This window comes from Myotis lucifugus, unplaced genomic scaffold, assembly GCF_000147115.1.
Source record: "Myotis lucifugus unplaced genomic scaffold, Myoluc2.0 scaffold_423, whole genome shotgun sequence".
NCBI classification, from domain to species: Eukaryota; Metazoa; Chordata; class Mammalia; order Chiroptera; family Vespertilionidae; genus Myotis; species Myotis lucifugus.
In genome coordinates, this window is record NW_005871471.1 from 625,672 (window position 1) to 648,385 (window position 22,714).

The 22,714-nt window shown below is 36.8% G+C and overlaps 2 protein-coding genes across 4 annotated transcripts in view; one reads left to right on the plus strand and one right to left on the minus strand.

Moving 5' to 3' along the window:
- The first annotated feature begins 239 nt into the window (after nt 1–239).
- TRIM59 (tripartite motif containing 59) lies at nt 240–22,714 on the plus strand. 3 transcript variants are annotated; one of them, XR_001351112.2, is made up of 3 exons: nt 240–394; nt 1,540–1,617; nt 22,523–22,714. XR_001351112.2 is itself a non-coding variant. In XM_006102673.3 (3 exons), the coding sequence occupies exon 3, from the start codon at nt 7,230–7,232 to the stop codon at nt 8,436–8,438; it is 1,209 nt and encodes a 402-aa protein (XP_006102735.1). In that variant the 5' UTR covers nt 248–394; nt 1,540–1,617; nt 7,227–7,229; the 3' UTR covers nt 8,439–10,137. The 3 variants fall into 3 exon arrangements, 2 of the variants coding, with proteins under 2 accessions (XP_006102735.1, XP_014323506.1); XM_006102673.3 differs by lacking the exon at nt 22,523–22,714 and adding an exon at nt 7,227–10,137 and having other exon boundaries at nt 248–394; XM_014468020.2 differs by lacking the exons at nt 240–394; nt 22,523–22,714 and adding exons at nt 918–1,435; nt 7,227–10,137.
- The window catches only part of SMC4 (structural maintenance of chromosomes 4), a 35,129-nt gene continuing 23,217 nt past the window's right edge, over nt 10,803–22,714 (minus strand). The window contains exons 13-22 of the mRNA XM_023743999.1: nt 22,546–22,622; nt 21,749–21,901; nt 20,569–20,695; nt 16,516–16,705; nt 14,819–14,963; nt 14,405–14,578; nt 13,781–13,963; nt 13,403–13,635; nt 12,625–12,808; nt 10,803–11,966 (exon numbers count right to left, since the gene is read on the minus strand). Of these exons, the coding sequence (XP_023599767.1) occupies nt 11,814–11,966; nt 12,625–12,808; nt 13,403–13,635; nt 13,781–13,963; nt 14,405–14,578; nt 14,819–14,963; nt 16,516–16,705; nt 20,569–20,695; nt 21,749–21,901; nt 22,546–22,622 (1,619 nt within the window). The 3' untranslated portion in view covers nt 10,803–11,813. The remainder of the gene's footprint in view (nt 11,967–12,624; nt 12,809–13,402; nt 13,636–13,780; nt 13,964–14,404; nt 14,579–14,818; nt 14,964–16,515; nt 16,706–20,568; nt 20,696–21,748; nt 21,902–22,545; nt 22,623–22,714) is intronic.

The window sequence follows — 22,714 nt, forward strand, 5'->3', positions numbered from 1 at the left end:
TCCGGGCTCCGCGGCTCCCGGAAGCGCCCCATACCCCAAGCGCCACCCGCAGAGCGCCGTCCGAGCCTCCCTGAGGTCGCCCGCACCTAGTGCGCAGGCGCGGAAAGCTGGGCCTCCAGCCAATCCCTGGCGGCCACGCCCCCGCCTCCGCAGGCGCCGTCGGCCGTTTACTTTCGAACGGCGGTCCCGCGCGCTTTCCCATTGGCCGACGCTCCGCAATTGAATGTTGCCGGGAGACGGCACCTGCGTCGGAGGCTCCGCGAAGCCCCGCCCCGTCTGGGCACCTGGAGGCCCTCAGGGCGGAGGGCGGGGAAGCCAGGCAGTGCTCGGCGTCCGCGTGGAGGCCGGCCAGCTCCGTTCTGGCTCGTGAGGTTGCCTGTCTGCCCCTCGCCGGGTGAGTGCAGGCGGCGGCGCTGGGCCCCTCTCCTCTCCCTGGGGCAGAGGCTGCTGTCCTGCGTGTGTGTGGAGGAGAGTGGAGGAGCGTGATGGAGGAGTGGGCTGGGGTCCCGCACCTATTCTTCCCTCCGGCCGCGTTTGGGGGGTTCGGGAAGCTCGTCCTCCTCTCTCCAGCACGGAACCGCCTCTCTGTGAGGGAGCGGCCCTCCGGGGTGGGGCCGGGGAGAGGAGCGGGGCTGCCTCGCGGGGTGGGGCTCCCGCGTGGAGGGCCCCGAGCCGGCGGAGGCACTTCGGGAGGGAGGCCCGGAGGCTCCTCGTCTGCCTCCGGGGAAGGGGAGAAGGGGGGGATTCTGTTTTGAGCCCTTTGGTCCGAGGTTCTTTTGAGGACTTACCAGGGGAGGTGTATTTGTGCCCATTTTACAGATGTGAACCCTCAGTTCTTTTTTTTTTTAAATTTTTTGATTTTTTACAGAGAAGAAGGGAGAGGGTTAGAGAGTTAGAAACATCGATGAGAGAGAAACATCCATCAGCTGCCTCCTGCATGCCCCCCACTGGGGATGTGCCCGCAACCAAGGTACATGCCTTTGACCGGAATCGAACCGGGGACCCTTCAGTCTGCAGGCCGATGCTCTATCCACTGAGCCAAACCGGTCAGGGCTGAACCCTCAGTTCTGAGGTGCATTAAGTGAAAGTGACCCCGGGTCTCCCAATACTATTTTGACGGCAGAGCGGAAAGGCAAACAGGCGCAGTGATGGAGCCGCCTAAGTCGCTAGTACAGCGTTAAGCTGGCAACACCGTCCAGGGCCGTGGATGCCTCCTGTCCGCTGACCTCGAAGCGACCCAAAGTGGCCGCGAATGTTTGCCCCGCCGTCACCAGGGTCGGCTGACACTCCTTAGGGCTCAGAAGGTACTTGACGTTAGAAAAGAGGCCCAGGATCACTGGGACTTTCAAGGAACAAATGATACCGCGCCTGCTGCTGCAGCAACTGGTGATGTTTTTCACTAGTTTTTAAAAAAACACAGTGTGGCAGGAGGAAGGTAAACATCAAAGACAGCGATATAGGAACCATTCTTGTGGTGTCCTATTTAATGTATATTTTTAGAATGTAACTTCTGAAACATTAAAACTATTTTGACTTTAGAATAACAAGAAAAGAATCTGGAAAAGTTGGACAAGATACAATATCTTCAGTCTCCAAACTAGAAGACCAACAAAGCAGGTAAGCTCTGGGAGAGCAAGTGAATAGAAAATAAATTTTCAGAAAAATCTTACTCTCTGGTTAAATTGCATCACTTCTTTTTTAGTTTGGGGAAACAGGTTGATGCCAGAATGCAGGAAAACGGTACAAATGTGCAGAGTTAAAATTAGATCTGACGATGGGATTTTTTTTTTTAATTTGAAAGAGTTATGGTGATCCTTTACTGTTTTGTACAATTTATATGTACGAAAATATTTTAAAAACAACCTACGTGTATAGGAGGCACAATTGTAGTATTTCTAAAGTAAGCCTTTAATTGCCTGAAATGTGCTTTTTATCAGTCAGGGCCACAAAGATGTGAACCCCAATCTGGGTGGTGGCACTTTTCCAGACGTACAGCTGACTCACACTGTACGTCCTAGAGCAAGTCATCTAACTCTATAATGTGGTAAATATTTAGTGATTGTAAAGTGGAATGAGTGTTTCATATCCACTCATGTTTAGAGATGAAAGGCAATAACACGTTAGTGAATTAAAACTTACAAATGTTGTTTCCACGGGAGAATGGCAGTGATATTTTTGGTTCTGCTTCATTCTCCATCATTTGTTGTCAGTGCTGGCCCGGCCATAACACGCTGGTTAGACAGTGTGGAGACTCCATAGGAAATCAGTCCCCAGGAGAAAGCCTGCATAAAAAGTTTAGAAATTAAAAAATGTGTTTTTGATACTTAAACACAAGAAATTTGTGAAATAATTTGTTACTAGATGATGTAGCCTCAGGTGTCTTCCTGAAAAGATTTTTTATATTCATATTTCTTGGTGACTTTTAAAACAGAAGCAGGAAATCTTGAACTAATTATCAATTTTTCTTGGGCTTTTAGTACTCATTGGAGGAAAAGAGCATGTTATATTGGATTAATGAAAGCATGTCACTTTGGTAATGACGGTGTATGGCTTCAGCTATGCTCTCTAGAATTGTTTTTAACCCTATAGATTTTGCTGAGAGTGTTTTTATTGTTGTTTCACGTCAGTAAATTACATATTGGCTGGGTACAGAATTCTAAGGTCCTCTTATTTCCCAGACCCTGTGGACATTGCTGCGTTGTCTTCTAGCATTTCTTGTTGCTTTGGAGATGTTCTGGGTATTTGCTGAGGTGTAACCAACATCTGAAGACTTGGCTGGCTGTGGTCCAAGATGGCTCTTTCACTTACATGTTGACACCTCATTGCTTTTCCAGTGGGTCTCTCTCAGCAGAGTAGCCTGGACTTTTTACTCAGCACCCTATCAGGCTAGTTAAGGGCCATACCCAGAACTGTTGCAGCATCACTTGTACTGTGTCCTGCTGGTCACACACGTCCTGTCTAGATTTTTGGGGGGGGGTTTGGAGAGCGGGAGAATAGATTTCATCTGTTGATGGGGGAGTACCAGCGAAGTCACATTACAGAAGAGCATATGTGGGTGATAATTGTAGTGGCCATCTTTGGAGATTATAGTCTCCCCAAGGAGAATTTGGAGACCATTATGTTCCTGTGCTCCTTTTTTAGGTATCTTACTTTTCTGCCAGGATGTTTATAGTATTTATTGCCTTTATTTTTTTTTTTCTTTAAAATTTTATTATATTTTTAATTGCATGATAATAGTTGAAATTAAAACAGCAGCATTTTAAGTTTATAATGAAAAAAAAAAAAAAAGCGCAGCTCTCTGCCCTCACTCTCTCCACTCCCAATTCCTGCACTCCAGAAGCAAGCACTTTCATTTCTTTTAAAGTATTTCTAAATAATAGGCCTTTTATGTGATTTCTTGATTTTTCTCTTATAGGTATGCATTGACTTCTTATATGGGAAGATTTAGTGCTTAAATGCAATTTCCTTCTGATATTTCCTCCCCCCAATATAATTATATAATTTTCTTAGTTTGGGCTGTTATAGACTGGGTGCCTTAAGCATTTATTTCTCACAGTTCTGGAGGCTAGAAAGTCTAGGATCAAAATCTCACCAGTTGGGTTCTGGTGAGAGCTCTCTTCCTGGTTTACAGATGGCCATTTTCTTGCTGGGTCTTCATATGGTGGAGAGCAGAGAGAGAGAGAGGGAGGATGGGAACGTGTTTATTTTTGAGAACTCTCATGTCAAAACTATTTTAGTCAACATTGAAAAGTTATCTATATAATAAAAGTGTAGTATGCAAATTGTCCCCTTGTCCGGGAGTTCAACCAGGGGGCGGGGCTGGCCAGGGGAAGTGAGGGAGTACCTGACTGGCAGTCGCTAGGGACCCTACCAGTGCACAAATTTCGTGCACTGGGCCTCTAGTTTTTGTATAGAATTTTAGGTTGGAAGCCATTTTTTTCCTTGAGAATATAGGGTGGAGCAAAGGTAGGTTTACAGTTGTGAGTACACAGAACACATTTATTCTTGTATTATTATTTATTCATTAATTATTGAATTATTATTATTTTTAAATATATTTTATTGATTTTTTACAGAGAGGAAGGGAGAGAGATAGAGAGTTAGAAACATCGATGAGAGAGAAACATCGATCAGCTGCCTCCTGCACATCTCCTACTGGGGATGTGCCTGCAACCCAGGTACATGCCCTTGACCGGAATCGAACCCGGGACCTTTCAGTCTGCAAGCCGACGCTCTATCCACTGAGCCAAACCGGTTTCGGCTATTTATTATTATTAACATATTTTTGCCCATCCCTGTATTGAAGGCATTGATTCATTGTCTTATAGGGTCCAGTGTTGTTACATACATACAGCATAACTAAAATCTAACATATTTATCCTAGATAAATATACATAGCTAAAGTTTTTTGCTCCTTTTCTTCCCATTAAGAGTTTAGGCTGGTTATGGAAAATTTCTGGTGCATAAAACTTCATACTAGTTCCTGGAAGCACTAGCTTCTCAGTGATAACCAGCTGTATCTATCTTTTGTTTCTCAGGCAGCAACCGGAGTCAGAAAGTCCCTGGTTTTATAGTTATTGTCAACTAGGCTTGCTTCTCAGTATCTGACTTCTCATGAATTTGTTGCATAAAATTAGTTCTTAATAAATCAGCAAGAAGAAGGTAGTCCAAGAGTAGAATTTGATTTCTGTATCTTCAAGTTTTCCACACATTTCTGATGAAATTTTATTTAAAATTTTACATATTATTGAAGTAACTTTGAGACCATAATATTTGCTTCCATTTTTATATGAGCTCAGGAGATATTTTCTTTACAGTATTGTCGTGAATATCCTCATTTGAAAGAAAGTTGAGCTTTTGGGTTCCCTAAATGGGGTCTTAGAAAATGTTTTGTAGCTTTTGACAAATATAGGGCTTTGGAGGGAAAGGTTGCATTCTGTTTCAAGAATAATTTTTGTACTTAAACATTAAATAGCTCTAATATTAAATCTAAATTGAATATACTCCCACTGCTCAAGTCTTATTCCTTGTTACGTGCTATTTTGTCCCTTCATGACATCACTGAAATACTCTGAGAAACGTGTTGTTTTCTTTGGTGGTTCTGTATGATTTCGGAGCTCTCTGTAGATACAGAGCCATAAAGTTGCCCCAACACGTGTTCACTTGAATTTATGTGCAGTGAGTGTCATCTCTAGTGTTGCCCAGTTACGTTAGTTTCCTGGAATGTTTCACAGTGAAGCTTAGTCTCTGTGTGACACATCCTGGTTTATTAGGGTTCTGAGTATTGGTCAGTCTGAATGGTGTGTATTTTCTGATGTACTCAACTGTTACAGCTTTTCCTAAGAGTAGAGGTTTTGCTGTTTTAAAGAAACCAAAAAACTAAGATCCGACATTCACATTCCTTTCTTAAGAGCAGCGGTTCTCAACCTGTGGGTCGCGACCCCTTTGGCGGTCGAACGACCCTTTCACAGGGGTCGCCTAAGACCATCCTGCATATCAGATATTTACATTACGATTCATAACAGTAGCAACATTACTGTTATGAAGTAGCAACGAAAATATTTTTATGGTTGGGTCACAACATGAAGAACTGTATTTAAAGGGCCAGAAGGGTGAGAACCACTGCTTAAGAAGCAGTATTTACTTGTGAGTGAATGCTTACTATGTGTCACATTTTGTGCTTTGGACACAATTTCTGTCCTTATTGCAGGTTTACATTGTAATGGATAGAAAAATGCAACAAAATAAAATCCAGATAAATGCTGTGAAGGGGAAGTGCAGCAGTTTAGCTGAGATTAACAGGGCACTTAATCAGGAGATAAGGATTTAAGTTGAGATTTGAAGCATGAATAAGAATTTGGTTTTGAAAATGGTGAAAGGAGCATAGAGCTAAAAAGTCTAAAGAGGTTTTTATGTTTATGAAAAGTATAATTTCTTGTTTGAAGAAATATTTTTATTTTTTATTTTTAGAGAGTGGGAAGGAGGACAGAGAGAGAAACACTGATGTGAGAAGGAACATTGATCCTACCGAGGATGGAGTGTGCAACCTAGGCATGTGCCCTGACCTGGGCATGTGTCCTGCCTGGGAATAGAACCTACAATCTTTTGGTGCATAAGATGATGCCCAACCAATTGAGCCACACTGGCCAGGGCGAAAGTATAATTTGTTTTCTCAAACTTTTATTAATCTTTTTATAGAGGAGGATTTGGTAATTACCTGAATGACATTGGGTTTTTTGTTTTGCTTTTCAAAATTCTTGAAACAGTGGTGTGACTTGATTTTTCTCTATACCTGGGATTGTGGCTTGCATTGATAGGTACAAAGGAGTATTAAAAGGTGATAAGGTGCAAAACTGTAGGCTTGTTGGAAATGTCAATAATAGCTTGCTAAGAGGTCAAGTTACTTGTGTCAAAGAGGGTCTCTGAACTATTGCTCAGCTTCTTGCATTAAGGAGAGATGACTAATGGTGTTCTTTACCACTCATATTCTAGTGGTAATTTTTTTTTCACCACACTTCATTTTTGAAACTGATTTTTATTGCAAGAACCAATTAAAAAATGTTTTTCTCTTCTAAATCTTCAAATTAAAATTACTTTGACATTTCAAGAGTCAAAGCAGCCCCGCCTAGACTCTCTCCTGTGGCTTATTCTATCCTAAGCCTTCCTTGTTTCACTGTCTCCAGCTTTAATGAATGTGCTCTCAAAATTATAAATAAGTAAAACATAAAATGACTTGAGTATTACACTATGTAAGCACACCAGTCGTCCAGTTTAAGAAATAAGAAATTTATAATAAGAGTTACTAGAGAAATTTAGTAACTTGCTTTAGAAACTGTGGTTGAGCTAACTGAGAGCATGAATTCTTTTGAATTAAAGAATATAATTTTGCTAAGCCTAACTTATTTTAGCATTTTAGAATGTAAGAAGTTTCACAGAATAGTTATAATCATTAAGCAGACTTCAGCAGAAGACCGAATTTAAATCTTCATTACATAGGAACAAACTTAAATAACTTCAATTTGAAGCATTAGAAATTAGAATTGTTTTGTTTTGCCCTTAAAGATGATATTGCATTAAATTAAAAAAATCTTAGTAAATACCTTAATTATCCTCTTTTAAATGACAAGTATAGTATATTAACTATTTGGAGGGTAACAACTAAGACTTTATGTATGTGCAATTATCTTTGTTATATGTAGACTTAAAATACTTTTTTCTCTTGACAGAAAATGCACAATTTTGAGGACGAGTTAACATGTCCCATTTGTTATAGTATTTTTGAAGATCCTCGTGTACTACCATGCTCTCATACATTTTGTAGAAACTGCTTGGAAAATGTTCTTCAGGCATCTGGTAACTTTTATATATGGAGACCATTACGAATTCCACTAAAGTGCCCTAATTGCAGAAGTATTATTGAAATTGCTTCAACTGGTATTGAATCTTTACCTGTTAATTTTGCATTAAGGGCTATTATTGAAAAGTACCAGCAAGAAGATCATCCAGATATTGTCACTTGCCCTGAACATTACAGGCAACCCTTAAATGTATACTGTCTACTAGATAAAAAATTAGTTTGTGGTCATTGCCTTACCATAGGCCAACATCATGGTCATCCTATAGATGATCTTCAAAGTGCCTATCTGAAAGAGAAGGACACGCCGCAGAAACTGCTGGAACAGTTAACTGACACACACTGGACAGACCTTACTTGTCTTATTGAAAAGCTGGAAGAAGAAAAATCTCATTCGGAGAAAGTGGTCCAAGGTGATAAAGAAGTTGTTCTCCAGTATTTTAAGGAGCTTAGTGATATATTAGAACAGAAAAAAAAAAAATTCCTAACTGCTCTCTCTGATGTTGGCAATCTGATTAATCAAGAATATACTCCACAAATTGAAAGAATAAGAGACATGAGGAAGCAGCAGCTTGAATTAATGACATTGACAACATCTTTACAAGAGGAGTCCCCACTTAAATTTCTTGAAAAAGTTGATGATGTCCGTCAGCGTGTGCAGGTCTTGAAACAAAGTCCACTTCCCGAGGTCCAGCGAATTGAAATTTATCCTCGAGTAAGCCAAGTATTGAAAGAAGATTGGAGCATAACAGAAATTGGACAAATTAAGAAACTTCTCATTCCTGAAATGAAAATTTCTTCAACCAGGATGCCATGTTCCTGGCCTGCTGATGAAAAGGAAGTTGAATTTTTTAAGATTCTAAACATTGTTATAGTTACAATAATTTCAGTAATACTGATGTTGATCCTCTTTTTTAACCAACACATAATAACCTTTCTAAATGAAAATACTTCATTGTGTTTTTCTGAAGTCTCTATATCTGTTTACCAAAGTTTATCTAACAATCTGCACAATTTAAAGGATATGTTATATCACACTTTATATTTACTGAAGGAATTCATGTGGAAAATAGTCTTTCGTTGAAAATGCAAATCTATATTCAAATAGGCTTTTTCTAAACAGGGACTAACCACCATTGCTAAATGGAGAAATATGGGTTGCATGGATAAGTAAAATAGCAAACTAAACTTTATTAGAATTGCAACAAATATGTAGAAATATTTTAAATCATGTTTCTGTTGGATAGAAATGTATCAGAAATGAAGCAGTGTCTCTGGTTTTTGGTCTGAAAACTAGAATAAAATCTAGTTGATTTGAGTACTATCCTTTTTAATGGATTTGAGAGGTTGACTTAATATTGTTGTGGCATTTAAACATTGTTTTACCAATATTGTCTTTTAGCATTAATATGGCTGTAGTGATTGACTTTGCAGTTCTTCATACATAGCTTTTAGAAAAAAAGATGGTAAAATCTGTAAGTACCTATGCACTTATTTTTGATGTGGCTTGATTCTTTTGCATGGGCAAATAAAGATGGTGAGGTTTTAAAATCAAGCAGCAAAGTCTAAAATGTTAAGGGGTTGCTTAATGATGTTTTTGATCAAATAAACCAGATCCACACATTGTTTTAGATGGATTTAAGAGCCTTAAAATTGTTTATCAACATTCACTTCTAATAAAGCTATTGCTTTTGGAAATCTTAAGTGTTGTTAGAGTACAAACAGCAACATTTTCTAAGAAAGTATTCTGTGGTTTGTGTTACTTTAGGATTATATTTAACTTTAGTGTAGTGTTCAGTTGCCAACTAAGTTCTTGGATAAAAATTTTGAAACGTTATGTATTCCGTTCTCATTAGACTTAGATGTCAACATGTTAACTTTATTTGTCTTAAAAACTTATACTTTTTTTTTGCCAAACATTCTCTTATGCTAATGCCTAAGTACCAATTTAATCTTATTTTCTTGAATTTTACTTAAAAGAGAGCCAACACTAAGATGGCTGGCTAGGTCTGTTGATGACCAGCATCATAATATACCTCACACAATTAACTACTGTGTGGGCAAAGAACATTTGAGATTTTGATTAAAGCATTAGTCACGACACAAAAACATGTAGCTTTAAATACATGTAAATATTAATAAGCACTGAAATGTGTCAAATACTTAATTTCACATTTGTGAAGTAGGTATGACCCCCCACCCCCACTTAGATGAAAAACCACCAAAAATTTGTTCAAGGCCATGTAATATATGGGGGACTCTTGCCAGTTTTTAGTGGACAAAACTTACATAGTACACATGAATATAGTCAGTACAGGCATACCTCGTTTTATGGCACTTTTGCAGAACATTGGTTTTTTATTTTGCGACTGAAGGTTTAGTTGCAACCCTGTGTCAAGTTTATCTGCACCAAAAAAATTACAACTTGCTGAAAACTCAGATGGTTAACATTTTTTAGCAATATAGCATTTTTAAATTAAGGTATTTTTAAAAGATATAATGGTGTTGCATACTGAATAGACTGCAATTATGTGTAGCATAAGCATAACCTTTATATGCACTAGGAAACCCAAATTTGTTTGATTCGCTTTATTGTATTGTGGTGGGTGGTCTGGAACCAAACCCACAGTATCTCCAAGTTATGCCTGATTCTTAAACATGCTGTTCTCTTTTGTACTTTTACTGGGAAGATGAAATTGTGTAAAATTTAAAGTGTATATTAAAATATTTCTAAGTTTCACATATAACAAAAGTATGTATTTTAATAAACTCTTTATATTTTACTTATATTGTCTTAATAAGGCACTCAAACTCGGAGTGGTAACTTTGGAGTTTTCATATGGGTTGTGGGTGGGTATCATGCACTTTTAGTTATTAAAGTGTAATAAAATATTTAATTCCACTCACCTCTACTCACTAATGTAAAAGCACTTGATTATAATTATAGCCTTTCTGAGTTACTTTTCCCTTCCATAATGATTAAAAACAAATGACCAGGCTGTGACATGTCACCCCATTGATCAGCAGGGTTGATTCGGCTGATCTGGCTAGCTAGGCATGGGTGTCTCTCTCCCGAAGCTGTCCGGGTTTAACCAGTTTTTCTGTCAAGGGGTATACAAGTAATTGCTTGCCTGCTAGAGCCTCCAAACAAAGCTCTCAAGATCCATTTGTAGGAGAACTGGATATCAAGCTTCCAAGACTCCAGACACATCCAAATGAGGCAATCAATGCCTTTCTTTCCCCAGTGCAGTTAAAATTAAACAGGCCAGCCTGTGTCGCTCAGTGGTTGAGTGTCGACCTATGAACCAGGCCACATGCCAGGGTTGCGGGCTTGAACCCCATGTGGGGCGCCCAGGCAGCAGCCGATCAATGATTCTCTCATCATTGACGTTCCTATCTATCCCTCTCCATATTCTCTGAAATAAAAAAATTTAAAAAATGACCACACTTGAGTTTCAGATCTTTATTTAAATGCAGTTATTTACACTTTGAATGGCTATGTTATGATACAGACCTTTGTTGGATTTTTAGTACCTAAATAATGCTTTACTGAATAATGAGCTAATTAACTCTTAAGTCCTCAGGATCAATATCTAGAAATTGAACAGTAAGGACAAAGACTTCTGATTCAATACCAATATTCCTTCTGAAAACCAAATGGTTGCCAACTTATTTCCAGTAGTATATTTCTTGAGCTAATACAGTGTCAAACAAAAATTGCTCCAAACCCTGGCAATGGGCAGGCAAAAACAATCCTCCATCTTAATTTCCATTTACACTGAAGACATTAACCCATATATATTTCATTCTTTTTATGAAGCAACCGTAGTGGGTATTTCTTCTTTTTGTCACTGTATGCAATATCCTGGTCGTGTTCAGACTTTCTCAGTTTGCTGGCCCTCTTGCAAGTGTTTTAAACAACAAGTTTTAGAAAAGCATATAAACTAAATTCTCACCCTTATAAATAAAAATGACTCATAAAAAAATATGCTCCCAGTATTTGGGTAATAAATAGTGATTGTCTAAATTAGTAAATTAAATGGAATGCCTTTGGAATTTATAAACTAATAGTTGGCAAGTTTTTCCACTGTAGGTCAAAGGTCCATGAGAGTATGTTGCATCTTGATAACATGAACTAGTTTAGAACATGAATGTTAACTAACATTCTTTTAACTCTGCTGGTAGCAATAGGGGGAAAAGGGCAGTAACCTGAACTCCAGGCATCTTGTTTACTCCATAGTCTGCTGCTTACAAAATTATCAGATTCTTACAATCTCCTAGAAGCAGGCAGGATATTTTATTAGACTTGTAACAGCATAAAATAGAAGCCAGTTTACATGATCAAGTTTAGGAATATGAATATTATACAGTTTATAATCCTTCACAAATAGAAAAATCAGTAATATAATACACCGAGTCTATGTTGATTCACTTCGACGAATCTTCAGTATAAACAAGTTTAACAAAGTCCTTTAGATGCAATTTCTTTTGGGTTTACTGCAACACTTTTTGTTATATTGTATGTCTTATAAATTCCAATAAGTCTATCTGAAATCTCAAACATATTATTTCGAAGAGAAATGATTATGAACTGGGCATTTTTTGTTTGTTCCTAAAGAGAAAGAAAGAATAAGTTAGAAATATTAAGTATTAAAAGGTACATCATAAACATCTAAGCTTCTATTTTAGGCAATAAATTTAACATAATATTGACAATTAAAATGAACAGGAATGATGGGATAGATAATTTATGAAACAGTATTTGGATTTGAGAGGAATTTGAGGATTTCTGGAAGGATGGTTGCTTAGAAGTCTTAGTGGATAAAAAAAAAAAAAGATGTAGCCTGGCCAGTGTGGCTCAATGGTTGAGCGTAGACCTATGAACCAAGAGGTCATGGTTTGTTTCCCAGTCAGGGCACATGCCTGGTTTGTGGGCTGGATCCCTAGTGGGAGCATGGAGGAGGTAGCAAATCAATGATTCTCTCTCATCATTGATGTTCCTCTCTCTCTCTGAAATAAAAAAAAAAAAATCTAGGCAGAGACAGAAGATTCTAGCTGTGTTTCTGCTACTAATTTACATTATTAATTTATATTTCACTTTCCCAAAATGGAAATATTTGGCTCAAGTAAAGGACTTTGCCTCCTTTGACACCCCAGGACACAGAGAATAGTTTGGAAAAAAACAAGTAATACGGTAAGTCAACGATTCCATGTACAATATCTGATGAACCCGTAAAATTTTTAGGGTAAAAACCTCAATGATTACTTACATATATATAAAATGCAACAATGGACACATTTTTAAAATCAAGGGCTGCATCAATCTCATCCATGAAGTACAGGGGAGTGGGTTTGTAGTGATGAAGAGCAAATACCAAAGCCAATGAACTAAGTGTTTTCTCTCCTCCTGAAAGGTTGAAAATCTTCTTCCAACTTTTCTTAGGTGGTCGAACACTGAAATAAAGAAAATCTTGTTAGTCCATAACTACCTTCCTCAGGAATTTCTAACTTGCTTTTCACAATTCTAAACTTTTTGGGGTAATTTTATAAAACTGTTGGAGGATGAACCCATAGGGACATCTACCAAAATTTTAAGATTTAAACCAGCAGGCTAATAAGTACTTCTTTGCGATTCTTCCCGCATTTCCAATGTAATTTTTACTCTGCAATTTTACATTCCTGATGTTAAACTTAAATGATGACTAAGATTTAAGAAAAAGATGAGTAAAATTAAATATTTGCTGTTTGCACAGAATTTATGCTCTAAAACTGCCAATATGTAAATAATTTAGTATTTAGACTTAACAGAACAAGTTGTGTATTTTCTAATCTTCATATCCCACCCCTAAAAAAAAAATACTAAGAATCTGGAGAAAGTATAGAGTTATCTATAATAATAAAAGCGTAATATGCTGATTAGATCAGACAGCTGAATGACCTTCAGACGAAGCCGGGGCTGCAAGGGCTGAGTCCCTTGCACGAATTTCGTGCATGGGCCTCTAGTGTGATATAATAGGAAGATCCAAAACTCAGCATTTAGTTACAAACCTGAACATGATTCCTTCAGAGAAAGGATCCAAGCTGTCTACAAGCTCCAGTTCAGCATCGCCTCCCAAAGTAAGCATTTGGTAATTTTCCTTTAATTTATTTGTTATTATATAAAAACCTGCCATGAATTCATTAAGCCTTTGTTTCCGAAGATCTTCATATGCCTGTCTAAAATTATCTCTTTCATGAGTAATTTTGTCCAATTCTGCTACCCGTTGTAAATATAATTCTTCCTATGAAAAGAGTATTTTCGTGAGAATAAATATTCAGTTTTAAATTTGAGATGAGAACACTGTTAATTATATAAAATCAAAGATCACAATTTAGGCTGAGGATGAAAAAATTTTTGGTTATGATTCAGTAATAGTTTATTCATACCTTCTTTTTATACTCTGCAATGGCACCAAGATTTGGTTTCATTTCATGACACTGGGCTTCCAAAAGTGCAATTTGATTTGTTATAGAATCTGGATTCTTGATAGCTTCAAGATCCTCTGGGCTCAGAACTAAAATCTCTTCAACAGGATTATCTTCTATGGGATGCAGCGATATTTTTGAAATCTAAAAGTTCAATGAAATGAAGAGGTAGGGAGGGCACAGTACTACCATTCATTGTTTAAAAAGAGTCAAAACAATATGACAACTTATCTATCTACCAAAACAACATATACCAAGGGTTTGTGACTAATTTGTGTATCTATTTTTCAAAGGACTTCAAGAAAAATAGTTGTAGCGTTCCAAATTCTGTTAAATTTCCAAATCAGCCCGTGGGTGAAAATGTTGACTACTAAAAATTACTCAGATTTTTCTGTATTTAATATTTTTCTGTATTTAATATTATTACATATTGTTCCTAATGTAACCTATAAGCCTGGGATGTGATTATATCATGAATTAAGAATCATAATATGCCCCAAACATACATACACACACACACACACCCACCCCTTTTTCATAAAGGGTATTTTAAAATTATTTTTAAATAAATGTTAACAATCTCACCTCTTTTTGCCAGTATCTTATTTTAGAATTATGTTCTGCAATGTGACCATCTATTTGTTCAAGTTTCAATTTAATACTAAGTGCATCTTTTTGAAGAGCATGTTCATTTTCTTGAATTACTTTTAGTTCCTGTAGTAGATTACGATGTTCTTTCTGGACCTCTGGTAAGGACTCCTAAAAACCCAAGAAGAACTGCTACATATATGACTTTCCCCAATAAAGAACAGGTATTTTCATATTGCAAAGCCGAAATCGCCCCAGGCCCCTTCCATTTTAAATTAAAACTATTTACTCAAAAGTTACAATACAGTACTTATACAAGTTAATATGGTTATAAGTTTTAATCTATTGAGCAATTATTATGCAAGGTATTGATGTCATATATCCAACTGCTTAAACTCCCTTGAGTCTTACCTCTGCAGCATTTGTATTCTTTATGACCTCTGTTGCTTTGTCCTCAAGACTTTTCAGCTCTGCCGTTAAGTCACCTATTTCTTTCGCAGTATCTTTCATTTCTTTTTCTGTGCGAAAGACAGAGTCTTGCGCTTTTTTAAGATTTCTAAACAAGCAAAATAATATGTTAAAAATGTGGTCATGTGTGACTTGTTAATCTGTTCTGAAAATCTACCAAAGAATTTTTCATGACATATTAATGCAATGCTTCTTCTATTACAAATTTTGAAATTTACGATTTATAAAACCACCCCTAAACTAGTTTTTAAGTTTATACATACACTTGTGGGATGTTGTATATTTTATTAAACTCTCAGTACAAATTAATGAAACTTCCCTTATATAAGCTTCTAGCATCATCCAATCTTACACTATAAAGCAAAGTTAGAGTATATTCTTTTGTTACTTTCTTGTCAGACTGGAAATACTTAAGTCTCTATACCCATAAAGCTACACATTCAAATAAAAATTACCTTCCTGTACACCAAAAGGTTGCGGGTTTGATTCCCAGTCAGGGCACGTATCTATCTAGGTTTCGGGTTCAATCCCTGGTCAGGGCACATATTGGTCGCAACCAATCAATGTTTCTCTTTCTCAAATCAATAAACAACATATCCTCAGGTGAGGATTTAAAAAGAAAAAAGTTACCTCCCAGTTCAAGTCAGGGCAACAAGTGCTTCTAAAGGGGTGTAGAGGTGGGGGGCTGGGGAACACACCTGGAGGAACAACTATTTCTCCCTTAATAGTTATTTCTATGTTAACAAATGTGTTTAGGCAAACTTCCATTCTTAACAAATGGCTTATTAGAGCCTTTAAGTAAAAGGTACTGGAATAATGAAATAACCAGATAATCAATATGCAATTAGTTTTTTTCTAATTTTAAGATAAGCAATAGCTGCTTACATTTTAATACTTTCTATACATACTTAGCTTTATTTTAAAAACACTTCAATAAGCAATCTAAAAATTGATTTTAAAAGATCTATGAATGGATAAACTTTTTGTGATCTGGGACAATGGAATAATAGAATTAAGAATATAGTTTACTAAGGCAGTTTTGCCAAGAGATCTCATTTTTATCTCTTACTCTTCTAAGACCTAGATCCAATCACCAACAGAGAAATAAAACTAATTTCTATGTCCTCACAACAGCTGGGGAGGTAACAGAACTACACTTTGCCAAGAATATCTATGTATCTTTGTGTGTGTTTAAAAAAAAAAAAACTGCTCACATGACAAATGTTTAGCATAGCTTTCTCCTCACTAAAGTCCTTTTAGGCAACATGTCTGCTAGGCTTAATAAGTAACAGTAACAGAAAAATTTCATGCACATTAAATATTAACCCCTTTCCGCCCTAGCTGGTTTGACCTGCAGACTTCAGGGTGCCTTGGTTGCAGGCTCGATCCCAGTCCTGGTCGGGGTGTGTGTGGGAGGCAACCAATTGATGCGTCTCTCTCACATCGATGTTTTTCTCTGTCTCTCCCACTTTCTTCTACTCTAAATATCAATGGAAAAATATCCTGGAGTGAGGATTACCAAAAAAAAACCCCCCCAAAAAACAACCCACACACACACAAAATAAAATGAAATTATTAACTCCTTTCCAATGTTGAGGTAGGGAAGAGGAAGGCAGGTTAGGGTACTATGCATACTCTACCTGTCAGCAGTCTTGATTGCTACTTGGGCTTTAGTAATAGCAGAAGCACATTCATCTAATTGCTTATTTATTTTATCAAGTTTGTCTTGTTGGGCCTTGAGCTTATGGTTATTAATTTCTACGATGATATTGTGTAATCTTTTAACCTCAGCCTCTATTTTACCAGCTCTTTCAGCCACATTGTCATATTCTGAAATTAAAAAAAATTGAAAACTTAATGCATATTTCTAGGTTAACAAACACCACTACTTACATGTAAATTTCTTCAGTCAATATGACTTAACCTAATGAATTTAAAAGAAATTAGACATCTAGGAAAAAGCACCTCAAAAACCCCCGAAAACACACCATGTCAAGACAAACAGTGTTATAACAACACATGGTAAATTCTATGGCTCAGCTCTGAACATGCCCCATTTACTTCTTAATGGCTTCATGCCCTCAAGCTCTTTTCAAAGATCTTTTCAACTTTTTCTTAGGGTACTTCCTTGCCTCTTATTGGTCTCATAATGCTTTTCCAGTGGTTCTCAACCTTCTGGCCCTTTAAATACAGTTCCTCATGTTGTGACCCAACCATAAAATTATTTTCGTTGCTACTTCATAACTGTAATGTTGCTACTGTTATGAATCGTAATGTAAATATCTGATATGCAGGATGGTCTTAGGCGACCCCTGTGAAAGGGTCGTTCGACCGCGACTGAGAACCGCTGCTTAGACTATGTGCTCAATAGGCTTGCCAGTGGTGAAGAAATTGTGGTTATTTTATTTGCTAACCTAAGTTCTCCTCCATGTGTTTTAACAAGAAGGGGGGAGATAGGATAAAATTGGCACTCTTTTGTGTGGCATCGAAAGCTAACTTACATTTTGTATCTAGGTATATTCAATCAAATGAAATTGCATAATTTGGGAGGCAAAAGTGATGAATCAAACACGTTTCTGCAAGCAAGCAATCACAGACAAGTTCTTGATGGCGTTAGTGTTTCTGGTGTCCAGTCAAAAGCTTTGTGAATAGAGGCAGTGGCATTAACTTTGATGGTATAGATTATAGTGGGTGATGTGCTTCTGATGCTGGTAATTGTAGTGTTATCTTCCCAATAAGAGACAGTATAGCTCCTTTGATTGTTGTGCAGAGTAGCTCTGGAAATTATTCATGAATGTTCAACCTAGAATTAGCCATACTAACGATTCTATAAACAATCCACTACTCTCTTAAGCACACTCATGGCTCTATACAAAGCCTATGCACACCAGCTAGGACTCTTTTCTCCTATTTGAATCTTAATCACTATACAGTATCAGAAGGAGGAAAGGTGACAAAAAAGTGAGGAGTTCAAGCTATAAAGAATACCTATGTCTAAAAAACTGAGCTAACTTGTGGAAAGAGAATCCCATAAAGCTCCTATAGGAGGTATACAGGCATTTGGCACAGGCAGTGGTGGGTAAGATTTTGAGAGAAAAGGATTGGATGAGGAGTTAACTATTGCTGTTTTTTCTCTTCTGTTAGGTAGGTTGGAATTTCAACCTTCCCTAAATCTTAACTTACCATTTCTCTCTTAGAGTTCTAAATTACCAGAGAATTCTTTAGCCTGATCTTGCAGCCCATCTAATGAGTTAATTTGAACAACTCGGTTGTTACTTTTCTGAGATCACTGCTCAGCTCTTAAAAAACAAACACTGTTTTTATGGTCTTTTGGATCCCCCTTTCCCCTAAGGATATTAAATGTACACATTTACAAGCTCTATATTGCCAACACTAGAAGGTCTAAGATGGCTGAAATTCCTTTAGGCTGCCTGCGTGCTCAGCTTACATGTAGGGCAGAGCACCAGCTGCAGTGGGGGCTGGCACTGTGACTTACACTGGGGAGTGCCAGGTATGCAGCTGGAAAGGGCTCTAAACCTTTAGAATATTTTCTTCCTTATTTTCAAGTATATACAATGCATTTCTTTTTAAATTTTGAAGTCAATATTCTATACCACCTTACACTCCCCAACCCCTTACTCTATTCTTTTCACATTAGCCAGAGATATATTTTTAATAACTAATATAAAATGAAATATTTAATCTTAAAGATATGCTTGCAGAAATGGGTCCTCCATATTAGGCATTAACAGTCTACTGATAATAGCCAGTATTTCCATGAGAGGAGAGATATTAATGAATATACAGCTCCTAATAAAGTCAAGGCTTCCTTTTCAAACAAAAATAAAATACAGATTCCTGCAGTCTCTCTGTAGAAGTGTGGCTATAAATGATAAGATATGAAATGGCCTTTCAACTGACCACTAGGTAGCATCAAAAGTCACACAAAAAAATTGTGGGTGTGAGGAAAAAGGAGCGTGGGTGAAACGTCAATGTGTTTGCAAAAACAAAAAATAGATCCAAAACCTAATGCAAGGGGGAAAATCCTGTCAAGATTACACCACTTCCCTGTATATCACTCTCCAATGCTTTTTATTTCACTTGGAGATCTGGCCTATCAGGCTCCACATTATCTGGACTCTTCCATTTTTTTACTCTAGCCACTCTGGCTTCCTTGTATTCCTAGAAATTTCTGGCACACACCTGCCTCTGAGGGCCTTTGTACTTTTCTACATTTTTCTTGGAATGCTCTTGTCCCAAATATCCACATGGTTAGCATTCATACTTCCTTTGAGTCTCTGCTTAAATATCTCTAGCATAGGCCTGTCTAACCACTGTGTCTATCTGCCTTCTCCCCCCACCCCCACCCTGTCCATTATCCCGGTTTTACTTATCCCTTAGCACCACCTGATAAAATATGCAATATGTTATTTTGCTTCCCCATCTCCAGTGTGAGCTTCTTGAAAAGATCGACTTTAGTAGATGCTGAGTGAATGCCTTAATATTAAAAATGCAGATAAACATGACTGCACACAACAAGAGTACAGTGGACATCTGTTTAACATCTTTTTACCACTTATTCTTTTGGGAGAAAACTCTCATTTTTGGAGCATTTGCATAGTTGATTCAACTTTACCCCAACTACTACTTTGGGATGGACAATCAGTATTTACCTTCCTTGGCTCACGAACCAAACTGTAACGGGTTATCTTGAGAGTTCGATGAAGGTACACTGTTTGCTGGGGCCACTAGCTAAGATACTGTAAGCCAGGAAGGAATCTGTTATCATAACCCACCATTCCCTCCTTCTGCAATCATCTATTCATGTTTGATTGAAGTAAGCATGGAAAGAGAAGCAGGGTTGCTCAAGTGCATGATCAGGGGATTTCAATATCAAAGCCAACTCTGACCATAAGCCTATGAATTCTCTTTCTTACATGTTGTACAGAAGAAAAAAAGGTTCTGGAAGAAAAACACATTTATCTCCTGAGTGCTTTTTTTAGTTTCTCCAAATCCTTTCCTTAACCCAGCAATTATCAACTGGTGTGCCACAAGTTTTTTTAAAAACATGCAATACCTGACTATTTAGTCAGGGGCACTGACCTCTTTTCCCTTAGATTATCTAATAAAAAAGTGACAGTAGCCAACACAATAGCTGTTTGCTGTAAATGAATCAAAATTGTACCGACGTGTCTCTCTCTAAAATCAATAAAAAAATTATACCTACGTTGTCAGGTGGACAAAAAAATATTTATATTTGGTGTGCTGTAGAATTTTAGTAATTAGTTTGTGTGTGCCATGAGATGAAAAAGGTTGAAAATCACTGACAAAAATAACTACTATTTTGAAGGGTTTCCAGGGAACACTGGGCCAAAGTATACAAATATATAAAATTAAGAGCATGGGCTCTAGAATCAGACTGCCTTGAATTCTTATAACACCATATGCTATGTGACCTTGGGTAAATTATATAAACCATTCTATGCCTTTGTTTTCTTATCTGTCAAATAGAATTCTCAATTTAATACTATTTATTTAACCTTAATACTACTTTATAACTCTTTGAGAATTAGACAATAGAAACCATAAGCAGAGCAGTGACTTGCTATTTTTAAATGACAAACTGCTATTTTTAAACATTTCAAACATTAAAAACAACAACAACAAAAAAAGGTCTGTTTCTGTAAACATACCTGTTTTGAAAGCATTAACATTTTCTTCGAGCAATTTCTGCTTTTTTTTGTCAGGGGCTGTAGCAAGTACATTAGCTTCAAGTTCCTTAACTTGGACATTCAAATATTCCTCTTGCTCTGATAAAGGCTACAGAACAGTTTTAACATTCAAGGTCAATATTTTAACCCAGAATCAACATTTCCTTTAAATATTTTGAATTAACAAAAAAAGGCATTTAAAAACTTTAAGGACAACATACAAATAGAAAAACAGCAGAAAATATGAACAATTTATCTAAAAAATGAAAACAGCCAACAAACACATAAAATCATGGGCAAATTCACTACAAAGACAAGTTAAAATGTCATTTCTAGTATATTAGAGTATTAAATTTACAATGTACTGAAGAATACGTTTTACAATGTACTGAAGACTACCTAGTGTGTTAAGACTTGGAAAAATAATTATAACCATCTTTTTTGAGGTCATTTTGGCCTTATGCAACAAATGCCTTAACCATTGTACACATACTGAGTAATAATTTTAATTTTTTAGGAACCTACCCTAAGGAAATAATTGGATGAGTATATGAAGGTATACCTAACAAGGTAGCAAGGGTATTTTAAACATAGCAGTATTCATAAAAACATTTAAAATTGTATAAACAAAAGGCTCTAACACAATTGCAAACAAAGTAAATTTTCATTGGCTTAGAGAGAAAACCCTAATTTCTTAAGTGAAAAGTTAGTATGACTCGTTAAAATTCCGTATGTGTACTTAATATGCATATCCATATTTATCATATACATAAACATGCATGCAAACTAGGTGTTAATATTAAAAAGTTGAAGAATATACATAAAAATTGAGGGTGATATCTTTTGAGTATTTCCTGAAAACTGTGTTTTGTTTTGTTTTTTAAGAAGATGGAGAGCATGCATTGCTTTTTTATAATTAAGAGACATTCTACTTTGAAAAGAGAATGAAAGTAAAGGGTCACATAGTTAAGAAAGCTACATTTTTGCAGAGTACAAATGGAAACCAGGAATGGCTATGGCTACAGCAACACTATGACAGACCCTCCACCTAGAGATCCATTCCCCTCTTCCCTTATATTTTACAACTGTAAGCAAACAGCAAAATGCTTCTGTCAAATTACTACTGAATTCCACTAGTTTCAGCTAATACTGATAAGAGTACCTGGATGCTTGCAGTAAACTTTTCCAGTGTATTCCTCATTTCTCGTTGACTATGCTTTAATTTAACTACTGCTTCTTCTAGTTGTACTTTCTGTTCCTGGATTTGTACTGCTTTTTGAGAGTCTCTCTGCAACTGTGATTCCATTTTATTTACCTACAAAGAAGAGTACCAGTGAAATAAGTTTTCTACAAGAGTTGTTCCAGATTAATAACTAAGTCAACACAAGACACCCTATGCAAATACTTAAGTGAAAGGATATAAACTATTGAAAATACAGAAATACTGGGGGGTGGAGGGGAAGGAAAGCATAACTCATTGGAAAAAGTCAGGTATCCAGGACAACTATGTTTATAAGGAAGAAAAAAGTACATCTAGATTCTGAGGGTATAAATAGAACATGGCAGTTTTTCCCAGACTTTTTGACATTGTCATATACTTATGGGCATATAAAATATTTTGAAATAAAATTTGGAAATATGGTCAAAAGTCTCTACTATACTTATACCTTAAAGAATTATTTTGAAATAGAAAAAACTATGTAATGCAGTAATGATTATGTGAAAAAACAAGTTAAATGGTTAAATTATGAAATAGCCATATGATATACATTTTCTAATTAACGTTTTATTTTTAGAACTTTAAAGGGCTTTACATAAAATCCTACATCTAATTATAGAAAATTCAATCTGTCAAAATGTGAATACTACCTAAAATGGTTGAATTTTATAGTATGTATGCTACACATCAATAAAACTGTGTGTTTTTTTTAAAAAGGTATGACTATAAAATGTGCTGACCTCTTCTTCAGAGACTTCAACAACTGATGAACCCATTCTTCCTTTCATTACTTTGCTTCCACCACCAGTCATTGTACCTGAGAACAGAGGACAGAAGTCAGACTGAGATGTCTTCCCCCAACAAGATTGAATAAAAATACACTCAGTAATAGGAATATAACCACTATTA